This window comes from Nymphalis io, chromosome 10, assembly GCF_905147045.1.
Source record: "Nymphalis io chromosome 10, ilAglIoxx1.1, whole genome shotgun sequence".
Classification (NCBI taxonomy): Eukaryota; Metazoa; Arthropoda; class Insecta; order Lepidoptera; family Nymphalidae; genus Nymphalis; species Nymphalis io.
The window spans coordinates 7,626,917-7,647,818 of record NC_065897.1 but is presented as its reverse complement, the minus strand read 5'-3'; the positions used below and the strand labels follow the sequence as shown (position 1 = coordinate 7,647,818).

The 20,902-nt window shown below is 37.2% G+C and overlaps 1 protein-coding gene across 2 annotated transcripts; it reads left to right on the top strand.

The window, feature by feature from the left end:
• Nucleotides 1-6,040: 6,040 nt before the first annotated feature.
• Nucleotides 6,041-20,225, top strand: LOC126771011 (WD repeat-containing and planar cell polarity effector protein fritz). Of its 2 annotated transcripts, none has more exons than XM_050490644.1 (13): nt 6,041-6,234; nt 6,315-6,613; nt 6,684-6,808; nt 6,898-7,064; nt 7,804-7,918; nt 7,992-8,219; nt 8,802-8,935; nt 10,164-10,284; nt 10,460-10,701; nt 13,671-13,828; nt 17,488-18,128; nt 18,339-18,495; nt 19,218-20,225. In XM_050490644.1, exons 1-13 carry the CDS (start codon nt 6,158-6,160, stop codon nt 19,271-19,273), a joined length of 2,520 nt encoding a protein of 839 aa, XP_050346601.1. In that variant the 5' UTR covers nt 6,041-6,157; the 3' UTR covers nt 19,274-20,225. The 2 variants fall into 2 exon arrangements, with proteins under 2 accessions (XP_050346601.1, XP_050346600.1); XM_050490643.1 differs by having other exon boundaries at nt 18,324-18,495.
• The last annotated feature ends 677 nt before the right edge of the window (nt 20,226-20,902 follow it).

Genomic DNA, 20,902 nt, shown 5'->3' with positions numbered 1-20,902 from the left:
AATGTACACTTCTATAATAAAATCAATATCCAAATTTTTTTAATTTAGTAAGACTTATAACGTCTTCGAAATACTTAGAAACTATTTATAAACTCTGTATTTGTTACATAAAATTTACAAAAATGAATATATAATATATATTTTTCGACTTTACGTAATTTCATATAACTGCATTTATTCAATGCTAAGTCCCTACATTTTAAGTGCCTTATGTCTTACTAAACACAAAAGGAAATGAGGGCATTTAATTACTTCTATTCTAAGAACATAAGATACCCAATAAATTGTCCTCAATTACTACCTAATTTAGTTGGCGGAGAATTTTGAACTGTAAATTTGCTTGCATACATAATTTAATATGTGCACGTAAATGCCTCCTTAATCTAAAAGCTAGCTTATATGGCTGCAGACCCGGACATCCTTCGAGGTAGATCGTTTTCGAATGCCAGCAAAAGTTTCTGTAAAGGAACTTCAAATAGTTGGTAGTGTAACAGCCCCATGAACACCAAAACACGTAATGCCGTGTCTAACCAAACTTCTTCTTTCCTTTTTATATGTAATATGCCTTTTTTATAATTACTAAGCCATACCATCATAGCTTGCATGCTAGGTAACGGCATAAGCAAGTAACTGGCCTTCTATGTATATATTTGCTAATTAACTTGCATGTCATTTGCTTTCTTGCATGACTGTTAGTTGCAAGCTGTCTACACGAGCCAGTTCACCAGACAATACGAGCCAGTCTCACAGTAAATGTCTTATGTATTTGGTTTTTGCAATGGAAAGCATTCGAAGTGAAGTAAATAATGTTATATCGCTACTAGCAACGGAATGTGTGTCTAAAGTAATGAAATTAAAAAATAGAAGAGAAGATGAAGAAACACTCCTGAAGACGTCGCTTAAATTCACACCTGCTAAATCTGCAGACGGCCGCTTCCCCTCATATTGCTTGCCAGTAAATCGAATATTTGTATAATCTGCCTGTGCAATGCCTTGCTAGATACAGACATTTTTTTTTTACGCTGGAAAAACGCATTACGCGTTTCCCCCACGGGAACAGTGGGAGTGTATATGGGGCTCGCCGATGTCCGAGGCGCCGAGTGCGCCCCGAACAACGGAATACTAAAAAACCAGCGGTACCCTTTCCGTCATAACGAGGAGCGCCACGGGATCGCTTGCGCATGCTACCGCGACGCTCTGACGGGTGGCCTGCGTATGCGGGCCTCCATTCTCTATGGGGATTACCAGGGTACTGAGAACCCCCTAGTCCCAGCGACGCCTATTGCGGCAGAGGGAGAAGGTGCGCATAGCGCCTCATTCTTCTCCCCAGTCTTCTTCGGCGGAGCAGGTTTGCAGCGGCGTCCTCTTCCCGCTCCCGCTCCGCGGCCTCATTCTGCGACATTACATTATCACAGAAGACCATTTCCGACCAACACTCATCGCTTCCGAGCATCGCGTTGATGATGCTCGGCAAGGAGAGGTCTCCGCCGACAACTGCCACCAGAGAAAGCCTCTGGGGCCCCCACGCGGCACACTCCGTCAGGGTGTGTTGCGCCGTATCGGTTGGCGCACCACACTCGTGGCAGGAAGGTGACATTCCCGCCGTACTATCTTGTGCAGGAACTTACCGAAGCAGCCGTGTCCGGTAAGTACCTGCGTTAACCTAAACGAGAGCGTGCCTCGTTTTCTTTTGACCCAGCGATTTAAGTGGGGACGTACCGCCTCCACTGTCGCCAGGCCCGCTGTGGGGGACCTCAGATCTTCCTCCCATCGGGCTATCAGGGCTTGCTGGGCTAGAGCCATGATCCGCCCGACATCCGCCGACCCTGGACGGTCGCCGCGGTCTCTCGCCTCGGCCCGGAAGAGGTACACCTCTGTGAGCACCTCCACCTTGCTAGATACAGACATGCCAGCTAACGTAATGAAAGTTGTACACGCACACAAGTACATCACCCTTCATACTATAATATCTAAACAGTAGAACATACACAGAACTTTATATGACCTCCTGTTATCTAAAAACTGCAACCTATACCTATACTAAAGCTCAGTTCAGTGTGAGTTTTTCATAACCACATAGTTATATAAATATACCAAATAAATACGATTCTAGGTTGGGTTACGAGCAGTCCATTATCTGAATACCAGTCCCCAAAAAACCAGTCGCATGTTATATTATGTGGTCGTCCATGGTGGTACAATAAAATGAATCGATTTCCAATAAAAACGACGAAAGAATACATAAGAAACCACTAAGAGACCAACCCCTGGTTTTATAAGTTACTAAAAGTAAGCTTTACTCTAATAGAATATGGTTCAATTTACAATATACAAAAAAGGAAAAAAAGTCGTGTACGACACTAATAAACTTTTTCTCAGGTCTCATGAAAAATTCTTGATTCGGGGCATCCCATATAAAATAATTATGTAATTTGCTTAACAATTACAAATTCTAATTTCCTTATGAAAGACATACTTACCGAAAAGTATTTTATAAAAAAAATTAACTTAAGTACTATTTATCAATACATATCTACTATAATACATAGAGACTTGAAATTTACTCGAGACCTATGATAGGTATTTTCTTAATGTTGACGCTGTAAAAAAATATTTCGCAAAATTATATTTACAAGAAGGACAATGTATGTACAAAGCATACTATCGATAATCAAGTTTACCAAATCGTGATATTCAAACTGCTATTATTTTTAATTCCGAAGACAAATAAATAAAAAGAATTTACGGTAAGAATTATAAAAAGGGGTGACGAGTGAAAGAGCAAAGCCACGACCTGTCGTGCTAGATTTAAAAATCGTGCCTTGTATCAGATATTAAAGTGTCAAAATTAGGAAATTCACTTGCCTAATTAAAATAATTAGGTTATGTTGCATAATATTATCTATAGATAATCCTCAATTTTCAGACTATAGGAAGCTTAGCAATGCGTAGGTATTTACAGATTAACGAACAGCTTAATCCTTTTTGTCCTTGAGGTCATTTTCGTACAACTGAAAACAAATACAAATTCATAAATAAAAACTAACTATTACTGTTACAAACCATGACCAAAGACATTAATAAACAACATATGTAAAAATCAGGGCAAATATTAGTTAAACATTATAGAACAACTTTGTTTAAATGTTGTGTTGTGTTTAATGTCGCGTAGATTAGGAAAACGATTTTAGAAACAATTCGTCTGAATTCTATGATATATCTTTATTATTTAGTCCAAGGATACCTGAATATAAAATAAATTCATAATTTCTTACAACATTATTTATACGCACGTTTTCTGTGTTATTATGTAATCAAGTATGAAATTGTTCAACCCCGTTTAAGTGTAAAACATAAAGTACCTACATTGAAGAATTTATTTAATAATAAGAATTATTAATTAAATTCTTACCAGAGTGTTAACGAGCAATTACATATTTTGTTTAAACTATACCCTTCACAGTGAAGTGATTCACTTCACTCTATTTCTCTTTTACATACAGTACCTAAAGGAGAAATGAAGTGAAGTCAACAACAAGTGAAGGAAATTTAAACTGTTTTATAAGTGATTCGCAAGTATTATTCACATATTTTATTCTTTACTTTTGAAAAAGAAAGATGATTACCATAACGAAAAGAAAATATAGGCTGATTTACCAATAATAGTACGAAAAGCTAATAGCATGATAGCTTTTTAAATATTTAAGTCAGTATATTTAAACATTTTCAATTTGCAGTTCAAAATTACAACATATGTACAATTAACTAACAAGATAATATACACTTATATATTCGAGAACTAAACTCATACATTATAAAAACAAAATAAAATTACATGATTATATAACTTCACTTTTAATTTCCTGCAGAGACTTAAAAAACTTAACGATATAAAAAGGACGACGACGACAGTGGCAAGCGACACGTGTTTTTTTTTCGTATACTTTCAGGCGATGAGCGGAAATGCAAATAAAACAACAGTACAATTGAAAAAAATGGAGATTGCAGTGGCGGTGGATCGTTCGTATGGAATTAAACTATATAAGTACATAAGTACAATCATCAGGACTGTATTAAACTATAATATAACTCAAAACTGTTTTCAACGGTATGAAATACATGCATCATGAGCATTGATAACTATATATACTAGATTTAAAAAAATACTTATGGACTTAACGCAGTGTCAGTAAGGGTAACAGAAAATTGGTTCAAATGTGTTTAGTCCAGGAATTTTAATGTCAACGGTGAAGCTCGCTCTGGGCTTTCTGTTACGGATAAAGTCTAAGCCATTTTGGAAAAAATGGAGCGAGATCGGCATATTAATAGTTATGACATAACTGAAGAACTAGACGTTGACCTAGACGATTAACCTACTTCAAAAAGTCTGGATACACATAAAAGCTCGATATTTAGGTGCCACACAGGCTCACTGAAGGAAACCTCATCGTGTACTCATTTACGTCTTCAGCCACTCAGTAAATATTGAGAGAGCTCGGTTAGGAAGTATTGATGCATCCACCATATAGCCACTAATACACCTTGCACCTTCAGATTTTCACCAGTTTAGGTCCCTTCAGAAATATTTAGAAAGTGTTAAGTTAACATCAAGAGAATAATTCCATAATAAATAAATATAAATAAACCGTAATAAGAAATATCTTGAATTTGTATATAAAAATGAAAAAACTTATTATTTTTGTAACTTATTAATATAAAACATAAATTATATATATACAGACAAATTAGATGATTTTTTTTTTGTAATACGTAACCAAAAAATCTACCAACGCAATATATGTACTAAAACAAACCTGAAGATGCAGCGCGTTTCGACGAAGTTTTTAGTATATAATAGTATTAATATTTAAGTAGCAGCACTTCGCAATTTCACCCACTTTAAATTAAGTGTATAGATGTGACTTTCATGTTCTTATACATGTGCTCTTCGTGTCACCTCACGATAGGATGAGCAATTCTGTACTTGGATCACGTTTATCGAAAACTTAAAGATAATGAAAACTCGCCACAAACGCGCCGTGGTATATTTGCACCACCTACTTTCATAAAGACTTCGATATTGATTCAAATACCTTAAAATGTTCTCTACGGTGTACATAGAGAGAGCCAGACAACATTGTAATCCACTGATAGCCCTGTTCTTACACATCCCTTACAGGAAACCTTCCGGACGGACTAAGGTAGGTAAAGATGATAGGATTACATCGCTATAGCTCCCTTCGTATAAAACACTACATACCACACACATTCACCGTTTCCGCTGGCGGTAACGAGGTCCCTGAGGCTTGAGCGGATTAGTATTGTTTCATATACTATTTATTAGATTTATATTGAATCATTATATATATATATATATATATATATATATATATATATATGTATTTTGATTATACGTATTATTAATCTGATGAACTTGTTTAATGTTATTGGATCTCATTTAAATTAATAATATATAAATAATGGTTTGTGTAATAATAAAATGCTCTATTCGCTATGGAATTTTATTTTATTTGAATTATTAAAATTAAGTGTTTTAAGTCTACAAAGTTACAGTATGATTATAATCAGTTAATTTCAATATTTATTAGTCACACTATTTGTGAATATGTCTTGTCGTTGTGTTACATGTATATTTTTTTATTATTATTCAATGCATGCAAAAAGAAATTATCATTTATTAGTAAGTAGCGTTAACATAAGTTTTGTCATACATAATTCGCCGATAAACTTCTTAAGTTATATTTATTTTACATTATTGGAAACACGCCATTTTAATCATTATTGTTATTTTTTTTGGTTTGAACTGGTTGGCTTAAGTTTGACCTTAGGTTAGATATCAATAAAGTTATTTTGAAATAAAGTAATAAATAATTACATAGTTTTTTCACATATATTGTAATAATATTTTCATGGAAGCACTAGGTAGATATCAGTTAAAAAATAAAATTTAATAAAAACAAGTAACAAATTGTCAATTATGAATTGACATTTGAGACTTGAGTGACCAGAGGCTTGAGTTTGACACACGAAAGCTAAAGTTAGATTAGTAAATAAAAACTAAACAATTAACACTAGTAATGTTTGTTTTTCGTTTCTACACAATTGAATGAAAATAAACTAATAAAGTTTTAGAAAAATGTTTACATACGACGTTAAGTTTTTAACAAGCGACGACTTAATTTATTTAAAAAACAATGACTTTAAAAGTTATAAGTATGTTTTATAGAAATTCATCATCAAATGTTTGTTTTTTTTTTTAAATATAAAAGTATATTTGTTTGAATTCGACACAGATATGAAAGTAAGAAGAAACTTGACGAATCTATACATGATATAGGAAAAAGAAGTTATTGTGAAAGACGAGGAGGTTATTGGCGATCACCGAGGCCGCGCCAACTACGACAATTAGAGTCGAAACTTCGTGACCGAAATATAGTTTACTGTGAATGGGCTAACGAATCCCTTATTGTGGTTGTATTTTCGTCTGGTGTCATAGCGTACGTTACAGTAAAATATAGCACCTTAGATGTAACACAAATACTGTTCGATAGATATTGTATTGGAAAAATAAACAGTCAAGCAGTCACTGGTGGTATGTAGCATTTTTTAATCATAATTTATTAATATACTACCCATATCTATATTTGGTATAAATGTTACAGTTGTTTTATGTAAGAAACTCTTATTATTAATACATATGGACAAAGTGGCGACTTTGATTACCTTTGGAAAAAGTATAGACAATGATATGCCCTGTCAGATATCAGATAGAGATCCACACTTACAAGTAAGTAAATTAAATAAATGCTAAATACATTACTTAGAACTGTTACAATTTTCTAATATGGTTAAAATTTTTCTTTTACATTATTTTAGATATTAGACCTTGGTGGATGTGTACGAAAAGTTGATCGTAGAGTTTCTTCATGTGAGAGCTCAAATTATGTGAGGGTACTGATATGGGGAGCCACTGTATCAGAACCAGCACCCTGGAGTCCTGTGCTTGAAGATCATGCTAATCTCCATTTATACCAAATTATCGGGTATAAAGTTTTTTTTATTATTAAATGTCACTCTTAAAAACTTACAAAATCATTTATATATGATAATCCCTAAAACCATAATTTAAATTATTTTTGCTAACATTTTTAATTTTAACACCATCCTTGATATTAAAAAAAAAATACAAGTTAATTCAAACTTCTTCTTCTGTCTAACATTTTCCTGGCCCAATGACATATTATTCAAACTCCGAACAAACAACACTTAACATCAAAATTTAATATATATAACTTGTTCAAGGTAATTACTAGTTATCAAAATAATTTTAATCATTATTACCAGCATATTAGTTGTACATCCTCATTAATTCATTTGTTTGGAGAAGCCCTCATTATCATACTTGAATTCACCTTCACCACTGAAAATTTACTGCTTACAAGGTTTTCGTTGCAGGTATTATTTAGTTAAATTCAATCTTTCAATTTGAAACAAAGCATAAAAGTCTTGGTTATACTCCTTTAACAGATCTACATACACAAAAGGAAGAATAAATGTAGACAAAAACAAAAAAGACAAATCAATTATTATAACTATTCATAACATCCTTAAAGTGCTGCATTAGCAATTTCCTATCTCTTTCCATGTGTTTTGTAAGCAACTAAGGGACTCCAAACCTGACAAATTTGTGGCAGCCTCTCCCACATGTCTTAGCAGCGCACCGAGCTTGGGCAAGGCCTACAAATGAGTGTACACTGATACATATTTGTTCATATATTTCAGCCATCAAGTATCACTATTAGCATACCACCAATTAGAGAAAGAAGTGTTATTTGCAGAACTCTCACATAAACATGATCATATTATTCACATTGTTGAACAAATTGCGTGTCACAAGGTAAATATATCAATATAAACTTGATAAATAAAATAAAAAAAACAGCCTATTTTAATTTTCTTTATTGTTTTAGACAGGAGCAAGTTTAGTTTGGCATAGATACGAACTACCGCAAGGGAGCAATAGAATGACAAAATTATCTTCACTTCATGAAAGTACAATTAAAGTGTCATTGCCTGCTCCAGCTCGGATAGCGAGGCGGTCTCCATGTGATATTAGAATTCTAGTAGCTTGTATTGACGCTTCCATACATGTGGTGCACAATGTTGCTGGACTCACCCATTCTACCAAAGCCGGCTTTGTGAGTTCATATCATAATATTATCTTTGGATTATATAATTTATCATTGCAATAACAAAATAGATTTTGTGTTAAATATTTATTGATATGCAAAAGTTTAGGTGTCGATTGATTAACTTAATGAAACATAGGGAATTAAAATTTAGAGAAGTCCTTCGTATTATAGGGATGCCCTATGTTGACATTTAGCGAAATTTGCATTTCAAAAAGGATGCTCTACTCCTATTTACAACATCTTCTGATTCGTTAAAGGGGTTTGTATTTTTAGTATGATAAATAAATGTGGCTATGAAAACGCACATACATATTATACGAAGAAACCGCTGTATACTAATAATAGTTTACATATACTTTTTTTTTTACAATTAATAGGCCATCGTTTGACCGTTGACTTGCCTGATGTTAAGCATCGATGTAGCAACGTGTTAGAAACCTGTTTACTCTGGATTTGAAGAACATTGTACCTATCAGGAAATACGGAATAATATAATATACGATAGAAGATATCAGCCATTTCAAAGTGAACGCATATAATTGTGCATAAATAGACACACACATTATGAAGCTTAAACATATATTTCAGATAGCGACAGATGTGCGCTGGGCGGGCGAGCTAATAGTGGCAGCTGAGGAAGCTGGTCGTCTGCAGTGCTTTGATCGTGCCCTGTCTCTGCTGCATCACCACTCCAAATGCCTCGACCTCACGTCTTATATGCGGTAAATAAATAACAACAAATTGTTATCAAATTAATATCGACCCCAATATATTTTACTCAATGGCCCGACGTCCGTCACTTCTAGCAATACTATTAGAATTAATAATATTAGAATATTCTGTTATTTCAATGTTTATATAAAGTAGTATCCAAGATCCTAATAACAGTAGCTCTATATATGACTACTGAGTGATTTTTAAAATTACTTAATAATGTTGGAGATTCTATCAATATCTATGGTAAGATATGATTGCAGACAGCAGCATAGAACATACTGGATGCCCTAATGTTATGTGTATTTTCGAGGGTTTATCAAAAAGTTTGCGGATGAAATGAAAGATTTACCTATTTTTTACCTTTTCAGTTTAATTCTATTCTCTAAAAAATGTATAAAAATTAAAAACTCTTTTAATTTTTATACATTTTTCTGGTTCCGTCATATAACTTTAAAGAAAATGTATCGGACGTCAAAATAGGTCGAAATCGCAGAGTCGACATCAATATCGTTGTTAAATTTATACCACGCAACTTTATCTCCATCCTAGGAAATAAATAATAGTCGCTGAGGCTTGACTGTTTGATGGAAGGCGTAGTTGTTCAAAACCGCATCCTTTCTATGTACCTATAATTACACTTGCTCAGTCGCCCTTCATACCGAAGCACAATAATGTAGGTATATAAGTAATACCCAGCCGGACTTGCACAAAGTCCTACCACTAATTTATCTAAAAAGAAAAGGTAGTTCTCTCCTTGTAAAAACGTTCTTTATAAATAATCGATCAAAAGGATGCTTTCAGTATACCAAATAATGGTCGCCTTAATCTTTCGGGCAGATTAAAACGAATTAAATATTTTAAGTGTGCCATTTGAAGCATTGCTTGTCTCAATGATGAACATAAGTTTCGTCAACAATTCGGGCCAACTTGGAGTCCATCTTAGAGTCCATCTTACATATTTAACTCATGCCAAAATGGTAATGTCTGACTAATGCTACGGGCTGTTTCTTCTTCAACATGCCATTTTCCAATACAAGTTTTTCCATTGCTTCGATGATTTATTAGCTCGTTGTTAATTTTTTTTAAGTTGTTAACCAAAGTTAATGACCCGATAAGATAAGAAGCTTAGAGAGGTCATACAGATAAAAGTCTTGCAATAAGAGCTTAGTGAGTGTAAGGTTAGTTCTGTTACGAGCTTTCATTTCCATATTATACGCCATTCAATCGTTTCAGTGAGTCAAAACGCGTACAGTTACTGGCGACACAAAGTCGTAGAGGGGGGTCGCTTATTCTAGCGACGCTCGCCGGAGGACCGCTGGTGCTGCTGCGAATAACTCACCCGCGTTTGTTAAATGTAAGTTAATAGCTACACAAATGTGTCGTTCAAAATGAAACAAAACAAAACTACAATAATATTAACATTAATTCCAAGCAAACAAACGCCTCCAAATCACCTGAAACCGGCGATCCGAGGGAGACAGACCACGACTAAGTTTTCGACGACACATTTGTCAGCGTTCGCTTCGCAGGCGTGGATCCGCTCGAAGCGTTTCGCGAACGCGGTGAGCCTGCTGCGCGCGCTGGAGTGGGGCGAGGCGGGCGCGGCGTGCCTGAGCGCCACGCGCGCGGCCGTGCGCGCGGGCGGCGCGGCGGGCGCGCAGCGAGCGTTGGGCGCCTTCCTGGCGCCGCCCGCGCCGCTGCCCGCCGCCGCGCTCCGGTACGCGCCCGCCGTGCACGACCTGGCCAGGAAGTTCTTCCACCACTTGCTGAGGTGAGTGACTCTATCATCAAATCGGAGAATTTTTATGGTTGAGCCATACAAGAAGCGTCAACCAATCTGACAAGGTGCAGGCACCCCTTGCCGTTACAGTTAAAAAGCTTTATTTTAAGTCGGTTAATTTTGTAAGTGGTTGGTTTTTTTTCACGTCACTTTTAGACTTCGGGCATATTATTATCTTCTACTTGGTGAGATTGTGCCTCTCTTCATTAATAACATCGTATCTTACAGCGCTGTTAGTCTTTCAGCTTATCTTATACGAATAGGGACGAATGAATGAAAGAAAAAATATAATCAAATTATTGTTATAGACTCAGAAATTTAGATGTTTTAGCGGGTGAGAGATCAGACGATATTTGTCTATTAATCCTTCGTATGCCGGAGCGCATATATGCGCGCCCAATGTTGTACCCGTAGTATGCCGGAGCGTAGATATGCGCTCGAACGTTATCTCATAGTTCAAATTTTTTTGTATTACACTACACTCGAGAAACATATACCTAGTTCTTTTTTATCCATAGTAATTGATATATATTTGCCTCCCTCGCTCTTTTTATTAGATTATCATTTCGACCAATCAGCGACGACGAAATTTACGTCGCAAATTCGCGCGTCAACATCAGTTTTTCGAATGCTCGCGGCCATATTTGTGGAAATTTCGTAAATTGCAAAAAGTTTTTCGAATATAATTAACATTAACAACAGTATTTTTATATAAGCAATAAGGAAATGTTTTTTTTTATGTTTTTTTGTTTTTTTATGTTTTTGTGATATCATTTAGATGAAAAGGCGTAAAGACGATCCGTGGACCATATCGGACTGAGAAAACCTTATATGAATAGATACATTTTTAACATTTTATGGTAAAAAGAAAACTTATTTACCCAATTTCTTTAGTAGATATATTTGAAATATTTTTACAACGTGGGATAAAAGCATAATGGAAAAAATTTTCATCGTATCAATGGTTGGCAAGTAAGGGATTCCTCGCGAATCTCGTCTTCAGGATTGCTATGAATTTATGGTAGCGAAATAGTATAAATTTAAATTTGGAGAGCGCAGTCGCAATGATGAATATTGGAATAAGAAAAGTCAATGTAGAGCGCCAAAACCTTTCTTTATAATAAATGTAACAAAAATACTCTAATGTCAACCCTAGATTATGAGTAAATTCAATCAATCTTCCAGCTTTGGTCTCAATAAACTAAAGCATTTAATAAATATCATGGGTCACTTCGTGTTTTTTTATCGATAAAAAATAATCATTTAATGTTTATAATCATTGATAGACCCTTTAAGTTGTAATGTAGTTATACATACAATATAATTTAGTATACAATATAGTTTACTGGTGGTAGGGCTTTGTGCAAGCTCGTCTGGGTAGGTACCACCCACTCATCAGATATTCTACCGCAAAACAGCAATACTTGATATTGTTGTGTTCCGGTTTGAAGGGTGAGTGAGCCAGTGTAATTACAGGCACAAGGGACATAAAATCTTAGTTCCCAAGGTTGGTGGCGCATTGGCTATAAGCGATGGTTGACATTTCTTACAATGCCAATGTCTAAGAGCGTTTGGTGACCACTTACCATCAGGTGGTCCATATGCTCGTCCACCTTCCTATTCTATAAAAAAAAAAAAAAAAAATATTTTTCACCATGAACTGGATTCACCTTCTGCAAAATCAAGTTTAAGATTAGCAACTTTGCTCTTAATTAAGATCATTTATCATAGGTTTGAGGACAATTTTTTACAAGGCTGCCGTATATACAAGTACCCCATCCGATGATGTTATCTTATTTTTGCGAATGTTTTGCGTTTACATATTTAATAAAAAAAAACTATTTCAGCTTCAAGGAAGTTCATAAACTTTCATGCCAAAGTAGGCAGATATACTATATGTTAATGGAGCCAATGCACGATTTAAATACAAGGGTTTAACGGAGAATTGGTATATATATATATATATATATATATATATATATATATATATATATATATATATATATATATATAATCAGATATTCTACCGCAAAACAGCAATACTTGATATTGTTGTGTTCCGGTTTGAAGGGTGAGTGATCCAGTGTAATTACAGGCATAAGAGACATAAAATCTTAGTTCCCAAGGTTGGTGGCGCATTGGCTATGTAAGCGATGCTTGACATTTCTTACAATGCCAATGTTTAAGGGCGTTTGGTGACCACTTACCATCAGGTGGCCCATATGCTCGTCCGCCTTCCTATTCTATAAAAGAAGGTTTTTTACCAATTATACGTTCATAGCCGAGAATAATTCTGAAAAATCTTTTAGTCTGCGGTAACATAATCCCATACAGTATTTTTTTACGTCATTAACCCTATTCGTAAAATCTAGATTGTTCTATGTTTCTATGGTATTTTCACTTTGTGTTAAATCTAATACAATCAACGTAATTACAATTGTGTTGTAAAAAAGTAAAAACACTCATAATAAATGAGTAAAACACTCAGACTTTTCAATTCATTCAACAAATATTTAAAAAAAATCTGGATATGAGAGCTAGTGATAAAAAAGAGTATACAAAAACTTTCGATAATACTGTCAAAATAAAGTTTATACCTGGCTATACCAAATCATAGCGTGCGCCCTATGAAAGAGACAGAAAAAAACTATCTCTTTCTTAGGTATATGTTCTTTCTCTTTCACCCGATAAATCGGCGGCAGATACAGCATTTTTTATGGTGTGTGATGCGGCATACGAAGGGTTAAAATGCATGTGTCACAATGAAAGGTAAAAACAAAAACCTTCAACCTTAACCAAGTATCTTTTGTAGATGTCCCACTGCTCTAGCCCTATTTTTCAGGAAAAGCTTTGAAGCACCGCTCTGCTCCAATGCCCGTTGGAGTGTTTCAACCTTATAAAAATAATCTGCCGCCGAAATTAGTTTTCTAAAAGAGCTGTTGTTTTTTGATTCTGCATAGGCGTGGTCATATAGAAAAGGCTCTCAGTCTAGCCGTAGACCTAGAGGCTTGGGACCTGTTCTCCGACGCGCGTTGGGCTGCCAAGAGACTAAACATGTCACACCTCGCTGAGGAAGCTGCTACCTGTGCCGCTTATTATGCAAAATTGAATCAACCCGGTTAGTATTACTAAAATTACTTGCTTTTCTTTGAAAGATAGTTTTATATAATTTAAAAAAAAATGATTACATAAGTTATAATTCTAAATAATGTAACGTAGCATTAGAAGTTAAAAGATTATGTCGTGTCTTATAACAGTAAAAGCATATCAGCTCAATAAGTATATTGATAGTTCGTACTATAATAATTGAAATCATTTATCGTAAATGGGTTTTAGTTTTGCTTACACAAAACAAATTTGTTAATATGAAAGAAAATACGTTTTAATTAAAAAAAAATTGAGCAATAAAACCAACATGTGATGTTACAATTATTTTTATTTCTTTTCTTTCACAAAGACATTTAAGAATGCTAAAAACAAGTACAAAATAAAATATTAATAATTTTTCTAGCTGTTCTGTACAGTTTGGACTTTCTACTATAGTATTCACTTCTTTATTTGCACAATCAATCAATCAATCAACAGCCAATCGTTGTCCACTGCTGAACATAGGCCTCTCCCAAGGTGCGCCAAAGCTCCCTGTCCTCCGCCTTCCGCATCCAGTTGGTGCCCGCCACCTTCTTAAGGTCGTCGGTCCACCTGGCTGGAGGGCGCCCTACGCTGCGCTTGCCGATTCGCGGTCTCCACTCTAGGACTCGTCTGCTCCAACGGCCATCGGTCCTACGACATACGTGACCAGCCCACTGCCACTTCAGCCTGCTAATTTTGCAAGCTATGTCGGTGACTCCGGTTCTTTTCCGGATAATCTCATTTCTGATCTTATCCTTCAAAGATACTCCGAGCATAGCTCGCTCCATAGCACGCTGAGCGACTTTGAATTTGTGGACTAGTCCCGCAGTTAGTGTCCACGTTTCGGCACCGTATGTCATGGCAGGTAAGACGCATTGGTTGAAGACTTTCGTCTTCAAACATTGCGGTATAGACGACTTGAGGACTTGACGAAGGTTGCCAAATGCTGCCCATCCCAAGCGAATTCTTCGATCGGCTTCCTTCTCGAAGTTGTTCCTACCGATTTGTATAATCTGTCCTAGGTAGGTATATTCACTAACAACTTCGAGAGGTTTGCCCTCGACGTATATCGGTCCCGGCACGACATGCCTATTGAACATGACCTTGGTCTTGTCCAAGTTCATGCCGAGACCGACACACCGGGAAGACTCGCCTAGGCTACGCAGCATTTCGGTGAGTTGTTCCAGCGACTCTGCTATGATGACGATATCGTCGGCAAATCGAAGGTGTGAGATGTACTCGCCGTTTACATTGACTCCATACCTAGTCCAATCCAGCGTTTTGAAAACGTCTTCCAACGCGTTGGTGAACAGTTTCGGGGATATTACATCCCCCTGTCTCACCCCTCTGCGCAATTGGATCGCCTTCGTCTTACAGTCCTGGATGTGGACAGTCATTGTAGCGGCGTTGTACAGACATCTCAGTACCTCGATATATCTCCAATCGATATGACATCTCTGCAATGAGTCGAGCACTGCCCAGGTTTCGATGGAGTCGAAGGCTTTCTCGTAGTCCACAAATGCCATACACAGCGGCTGATTGTACTCTTCGGTCTTCTGCACAATCTGCCGAACAGTATGGATGTGGTCCACGGTGCTGTAGCCTGATCGAAAGCCGGCTTGCTCTGGGGGCTGGAACTCGTCAAGTCGTCTGGCGAGACGGTTCGTGACGACTCTTGAGAACAGCTTATACACGTGACTCAGGAGGGAGATTGGTCTGTAGTTTTTCAAGAGGGTTTTATCACCTTTCTTGAAAAACAGTACCACCTCACTCCCGCTCCACGTTTCCGGGGTCTTGCCATGTTGGATGACGGAATTAAAGAGGCTTGCTAGCTCTTTCAGGACCGGAGTCCCGCCTGCCTTAAGCAACTCTGTTGTGATTCCGTCATCTCCCGGAGATTTGTTGTTTTTAAGCTGTTCTAGAGCCGCCCTAATCTCTCCTTGGTCAACGACCGGGAGCTCCTCGGAGTAATGGCGCATAAGAGGGGCGCGCTGGTCATCAATACTGATTCCCATGGGTTTATCCGATCTTGAAGAGAACAACTGCCCATAAAACCTCTCTACTTCTCCGATAATCTCAGGCCTAGAGGTAACGACCCCACCATTTTCAGTTTTAAGTTTTGTCAGACGCGGCCTCCCAAACTTGCGAGCGAACACTTTCGATCCCCGATTTTGCTCAATCGCAGCCTTGATGGCACGGGTATTGGAGCGTCGGAGATCGCGTCGCGTCAGCGTTTTTATTGTTCGGTTTAAGGCCTTATCTGACAAAAACGATGGTAGTTCTCGTCGTTTTCTCATGAGCTCGAGTGTCTCAGCAGAGAGTTTTGGTGCGTTGTCTCTTCTCTGTGGCGGAAAACACTTGCGGGATGTGTTTTGCAGTATTTTGACCAGCGTGTCGGTTCTCTCATCAATGCTGCTTATGGTTTCCAACGCGGTGAATTGATTTTGAAGTTCCATTTGGAACTTTTCGGAGCCTTGAGCAGCTTGGAGCATGGTTGGTCGGAGAGTAGACCTCATCATTCTCGATCTTTCGGCTTTTAAGTTGATATTTAGAGTGCCTCGAACCAAGCGGTGATCACTTCCGGTATTAAACCTGTTGATCACTGAAACATCTCTAAATATGTGCCTTTTATTCGAGATGATAAAGTCTATCTCGTTCCTTGTCACGTTATCGGGGCTTCGCCAGGTCCACCTCCTCTGAGGCTTCTTTTGAAAGAAAGAATTCATCAAAAAAAGCCCCTGCGCTTCGAGGAAGTTTACCAGCATTTGCCCCCTGTGATTTCTGCAGCCCAAGCCGTAAGGTCCGACTTTCGATTCACCGCTATCTTGTACTCCCACTTTAGCATTAAAGTCTCCCATAACAACATTGTAGTGGGCCCTCGAGGTGTCGTTGAGGGCCTTTGCGATGTCCTCGTACATCGCTTCGACCACATCATCAGAGTATGTCGAAGTTGGCGCATATACCTGTACAACCTTCAGGGAGTACCTGTCGGAAAGTTTTAGGACAAGGTACGCTACCCGGTTCGACACACTACTGATTTCCACAATGCTGCTAATGAGATCCTTTTTGACTAGAAAACCGACACCACCCTGGGAGAGGTTATCACCTTCGCGGAAGTAGAGTAAGTTACCGGACTCTAGAGTTATCGTGTCCTCCCCCTGTCTTCGGACTTCAGATAACCCCAGTATATGCCAGTTTATATGACTTAACTCTACTTCTAATTCGGCGAGGTGATGGTCCAGCCTCATCGAGCGTCCATTATACGTTGCCATTTTCAGTCGTTTTATACGGTAGCCTGCCGTGAACCGGTGATTCTTAGCACCCCCTGCCCTGCCGATACCGCGACCGCTACCTTGGTCGGGCCTAGCGGGCTTGCCGGTAACTGGGGGCCTTTTTTTGGGCGCATCTGCCATTTAGGGAGGTGGTTTGCCCATACTCGCCGCGCTGGGCAGGCGTGTTGGCGAGCGCAGTAGGGGGTAAGATGTTTATGGGAGGGGGGACGCTGCTGCCCATCCCCCCTTTTCCCCGTCCCTCAGTCGCCTCTTACGACACCCACGGGATGAGATTGGGGGAGTACTATTCTAAGCCGGTACTCCACGGCATTTATTTGCACGTGTTATACCAATAAAAAAATTACTCAATTTTCAGATTCAGAATGTTCAGATTCCTGTTCACAGTGCAGCTCGCATTCATATACCGGTTCAGAAGAAGAATCCAGTACATCGTCTAAAGCGATTAAAACGAACCCACCACCATTACCGAGGGTGTCGTTACCATCTCACCAGTCAATACTAACAGTGCCTATAAACCAGAATGACACATACACGACCAACAGTATTCGACCTAACCTTCACCAATATTTAGAGAGAGACAGTACAATTTGGGGTAAAAATGTCCAGGATGACTCATACATTAGTAACAATAGCAAGCGAGAAATTATAAAACCCATTCATTCTCAAAATATGAGATGGAACAGTATGGACAACGTATTAAATATTCAAAGAACCATTAAAAATTCGTCAAGCTATGGGACATTACGTGCGAACCCGGGTAACGGTCTGTTAGAGGTCATACAACGTTCACAAGACGAAAGAATATCGGCTCACTTCAGACATTTGTTTCAAACAGAATTGAGAGAAGAGACAAGTAGTGGTCAATTTTCATCCAACGTGCCATCGACCAATAGTAATTTCAACGAACGATACCGGCAAGATAACTTTTGCACGGGAGTTAAATCTGAAAAGAATAAAGTGAAATTTTCAGATACAGTGACCATCGCCGTCGTTCCCGTGAGTAAATCTTTACAACCAATAGTGTTCATGTAATTCATAATAATATTCATATAACATTGGCTTAAAATGAAGAAGCTTTATTTACTTTAGATTTTATAGTAGAATTATTAGCTCGGATATCTCATACGCAAAAACAGATATAAAATGTAAACAAAAATCGTTAATTGAATGACATGTTTTCCAATCGATAAGAAACACCAAACGCAGGAGAGGCCTGGGCCGGACCCGTCTCACGAGCTGGCGGACAGCTTGCCGCTGTGCGCGCCGCACCGCTACCTCGCCGCCTTCGCGCCGCACGCGCCGCCCGCCGCGCCGCCCGCCGCGCGCGCCGCCCCGCCGCCCGCGCCGCCCCTCGCTCCGACCGGTACTACGCTCGACTACGTCGAAGTGTGACGCATGTTTGTGATAACCCGCACCTCCGACTGCACACTCGGCCACGATTCGTTGTATTCGTATGCTAATGCATGTATGCATGAATGGAGTATATAATTGTATAATCTGTTCGTATCGTATTTTTCAAAAGGATGATATAGTCGTGTTGCAGTCTATTTCACGCTGTAATGCACGATCACATTAAAAGTTACAATATTAATCACCCAAATTAGTAATGGAGGCTTTATCTCACAAAAAATAGCTTTAGATTCATCCGTCAGTCACCATAGAAGGAACGGCATGATTTTAGAATGATGTGTTTAAATCATCAATGCTGCTTGCCGGGTTGACGATTGCGACCATTATTGTCTTTATAGGTAGACATTTTTTTTGGTTCAAAAGCATGTTATGTTGAACACTAAACTATATTTGTATAAAAAGTACAGCTACAGGTTTATCATTAAAAAAAAATCACAAATGTCAATTCCATTTCACCTAAATTGCATGATTTATTTAATGATCATTAAATAAATCAAGCAATTTAAGTGATTTAGATTTTGTTTACTTGAAGAATGAACAATGCCTTTATAATAAATATTTTTTATTCATTCATTTCTTATTGACAATATGAGTTATCTCTTCTCATTATTCTATAAGCAAGTTAAATTTAATTTAATTAAGTAATTATAAACAAAATATGTTATTATATTACAGAGAATGCTACCCCGAAGCCGTTAAAAATCAAAGTCGTCCATTTTGGAATGGTGTAGGTTGTTATGTCAATAGTGGTAATAAATTATTATCTTAAATCTTCCGTCCATTTATTGCTATAAGCTTTAAATTTGTTTTATGTTTATAATATAAAGAAAATAATGTATTTTACTATCAATATTTACACCGTGATTACCTCTTCTAGTATAAGGATCTAATCCAGCGATACTCGACCTTTTCTTTATAGAGGTAACAAACACGTGTTTGTCATGGTGTCGAGGGGCGCAAACATTTATCGCATTTTAACATTTTTTTATCATTTCGTGACGTTAAAACACTTTGAAGTGTTCGCCACACACATTTGTTTAATTCAAATAATTAAGATGTTAGTAAAAAACCTTTGAAATTAAAAATAGTTTAAAATAAAGTAACATCAAGTGGGCCGCATGTTGAGTACCGCTGATGTAATACATCTCTGTTTTTTTCCTAAAAAGTATGCAAATAGTGACATGACAGATTTTTGGGAATACTTGACAGTCAAAGCACCATCAACCCACATGTAAAATTTTAACTTTAATGTTAACTGTTTGACAGGCTTAATTTCGAAAAAATGTTGTTTATGCCTATTATATAATAAAACCAAGTCTTCCAATGTCTTGTTAAGTTTATCTAGATAAGGTTAAGTATATATAAAACATATTTTACACCGAGCTGCCATATAAACCATCTTAGGTAAAATGTACTATACATTTTAAGATTTTATAGTACTTGTTCTGACCAAATTTCGAACTGGCCATTCTCAGAAGAAATAAGACACAATATGCGCGCAGAAACTAGGCAGTGCTAAGTCGAAAATACTATTTTTCGTTCTCATAAGTTGATGAAATGCATTCGACTTAAGTACATCTTTCTTCTGAGTTCTTGATCACGGTGGTAGGTATATATACTACTAAATACCTACCATTATATTAACGGTGGGTGTAAAAAGTATTACAAATACTTTTTACTGCTGCTGGGTTTTTTTTACAAAAAATAGTATATAAAATTACATTATATATCTAACAATATATATTGAACAAATAATAATTATAAATTGTTCTTTTCTCAATAATTCCAACCAAAAAATAAACTTATAAATGAGAATAGTTTGTAAAACAAAAAATAACGGCAAAGAGGGTTTCCAGCCAGCACAAGAAGTATTCGTTCGGTATGATACCAATGAGAACATTTGGTCTAAGGTTAGGAACACTATTCGTATACGAGTTTACATCGTTCAGTTTTACATATGGTAAATGAGTCGTAAATGAAAAAAAAGTACTGAAAAGAAAGAAAAAAAATATTGTGCTACATAATCAGTGAAAAGTCTCGCGCAAATTTCAACGATCTCGCTCTCGATTCTATCGATTATTGATCAGTTTTCCGATCCAAAAAACGATGCAAAATTCTTATACATGTGGTCGACTATACATTCTTCAGCGTAATAATGAGCGTTTTTTTTTTTTGGATTGTCGCTACAATGCAAGACCAAAATGTAAAAGTTAGTGGTGGTGGTAGTTCGGTTATCGTGTGGGGTTGTACGAGTGTTGAAGGAATCGGAAAATTACATTTTAGTTAAGGTAAAATGGACCATAAGATATTATATTTTAAAAAAGAATGTGTATGTGAATGAATCCACAAGCTATTACAGT

What these genes read in the sequence shown, in the direction of transcription:
- LOC126771011 (XM_050490643.1), top strand. Translation starts at nt 6,158, where the DNA reads ATGTTTACATACGACGTTAAGTTTTTAACAAGCGACGACTTAATTTAT. An exon ending in AATGACTTTAAAAGTTATAA is followed by an intron (nt 6,235 to 6,314) that starts GTATGTTTTATA and finishes AATTCGACACAG; the next exon opens with ATATGAAAGTAAGAAGAAAC. An exon ending in CTCACCCGCGTTTGTTAAAT is followed by an intron (nt 10,285 to 10,459) that starts GTAAGTTAATAG and finishes TTCGCTTCGCAG; the next exon opens with GCGTGGATCCGCTCGAAGCG.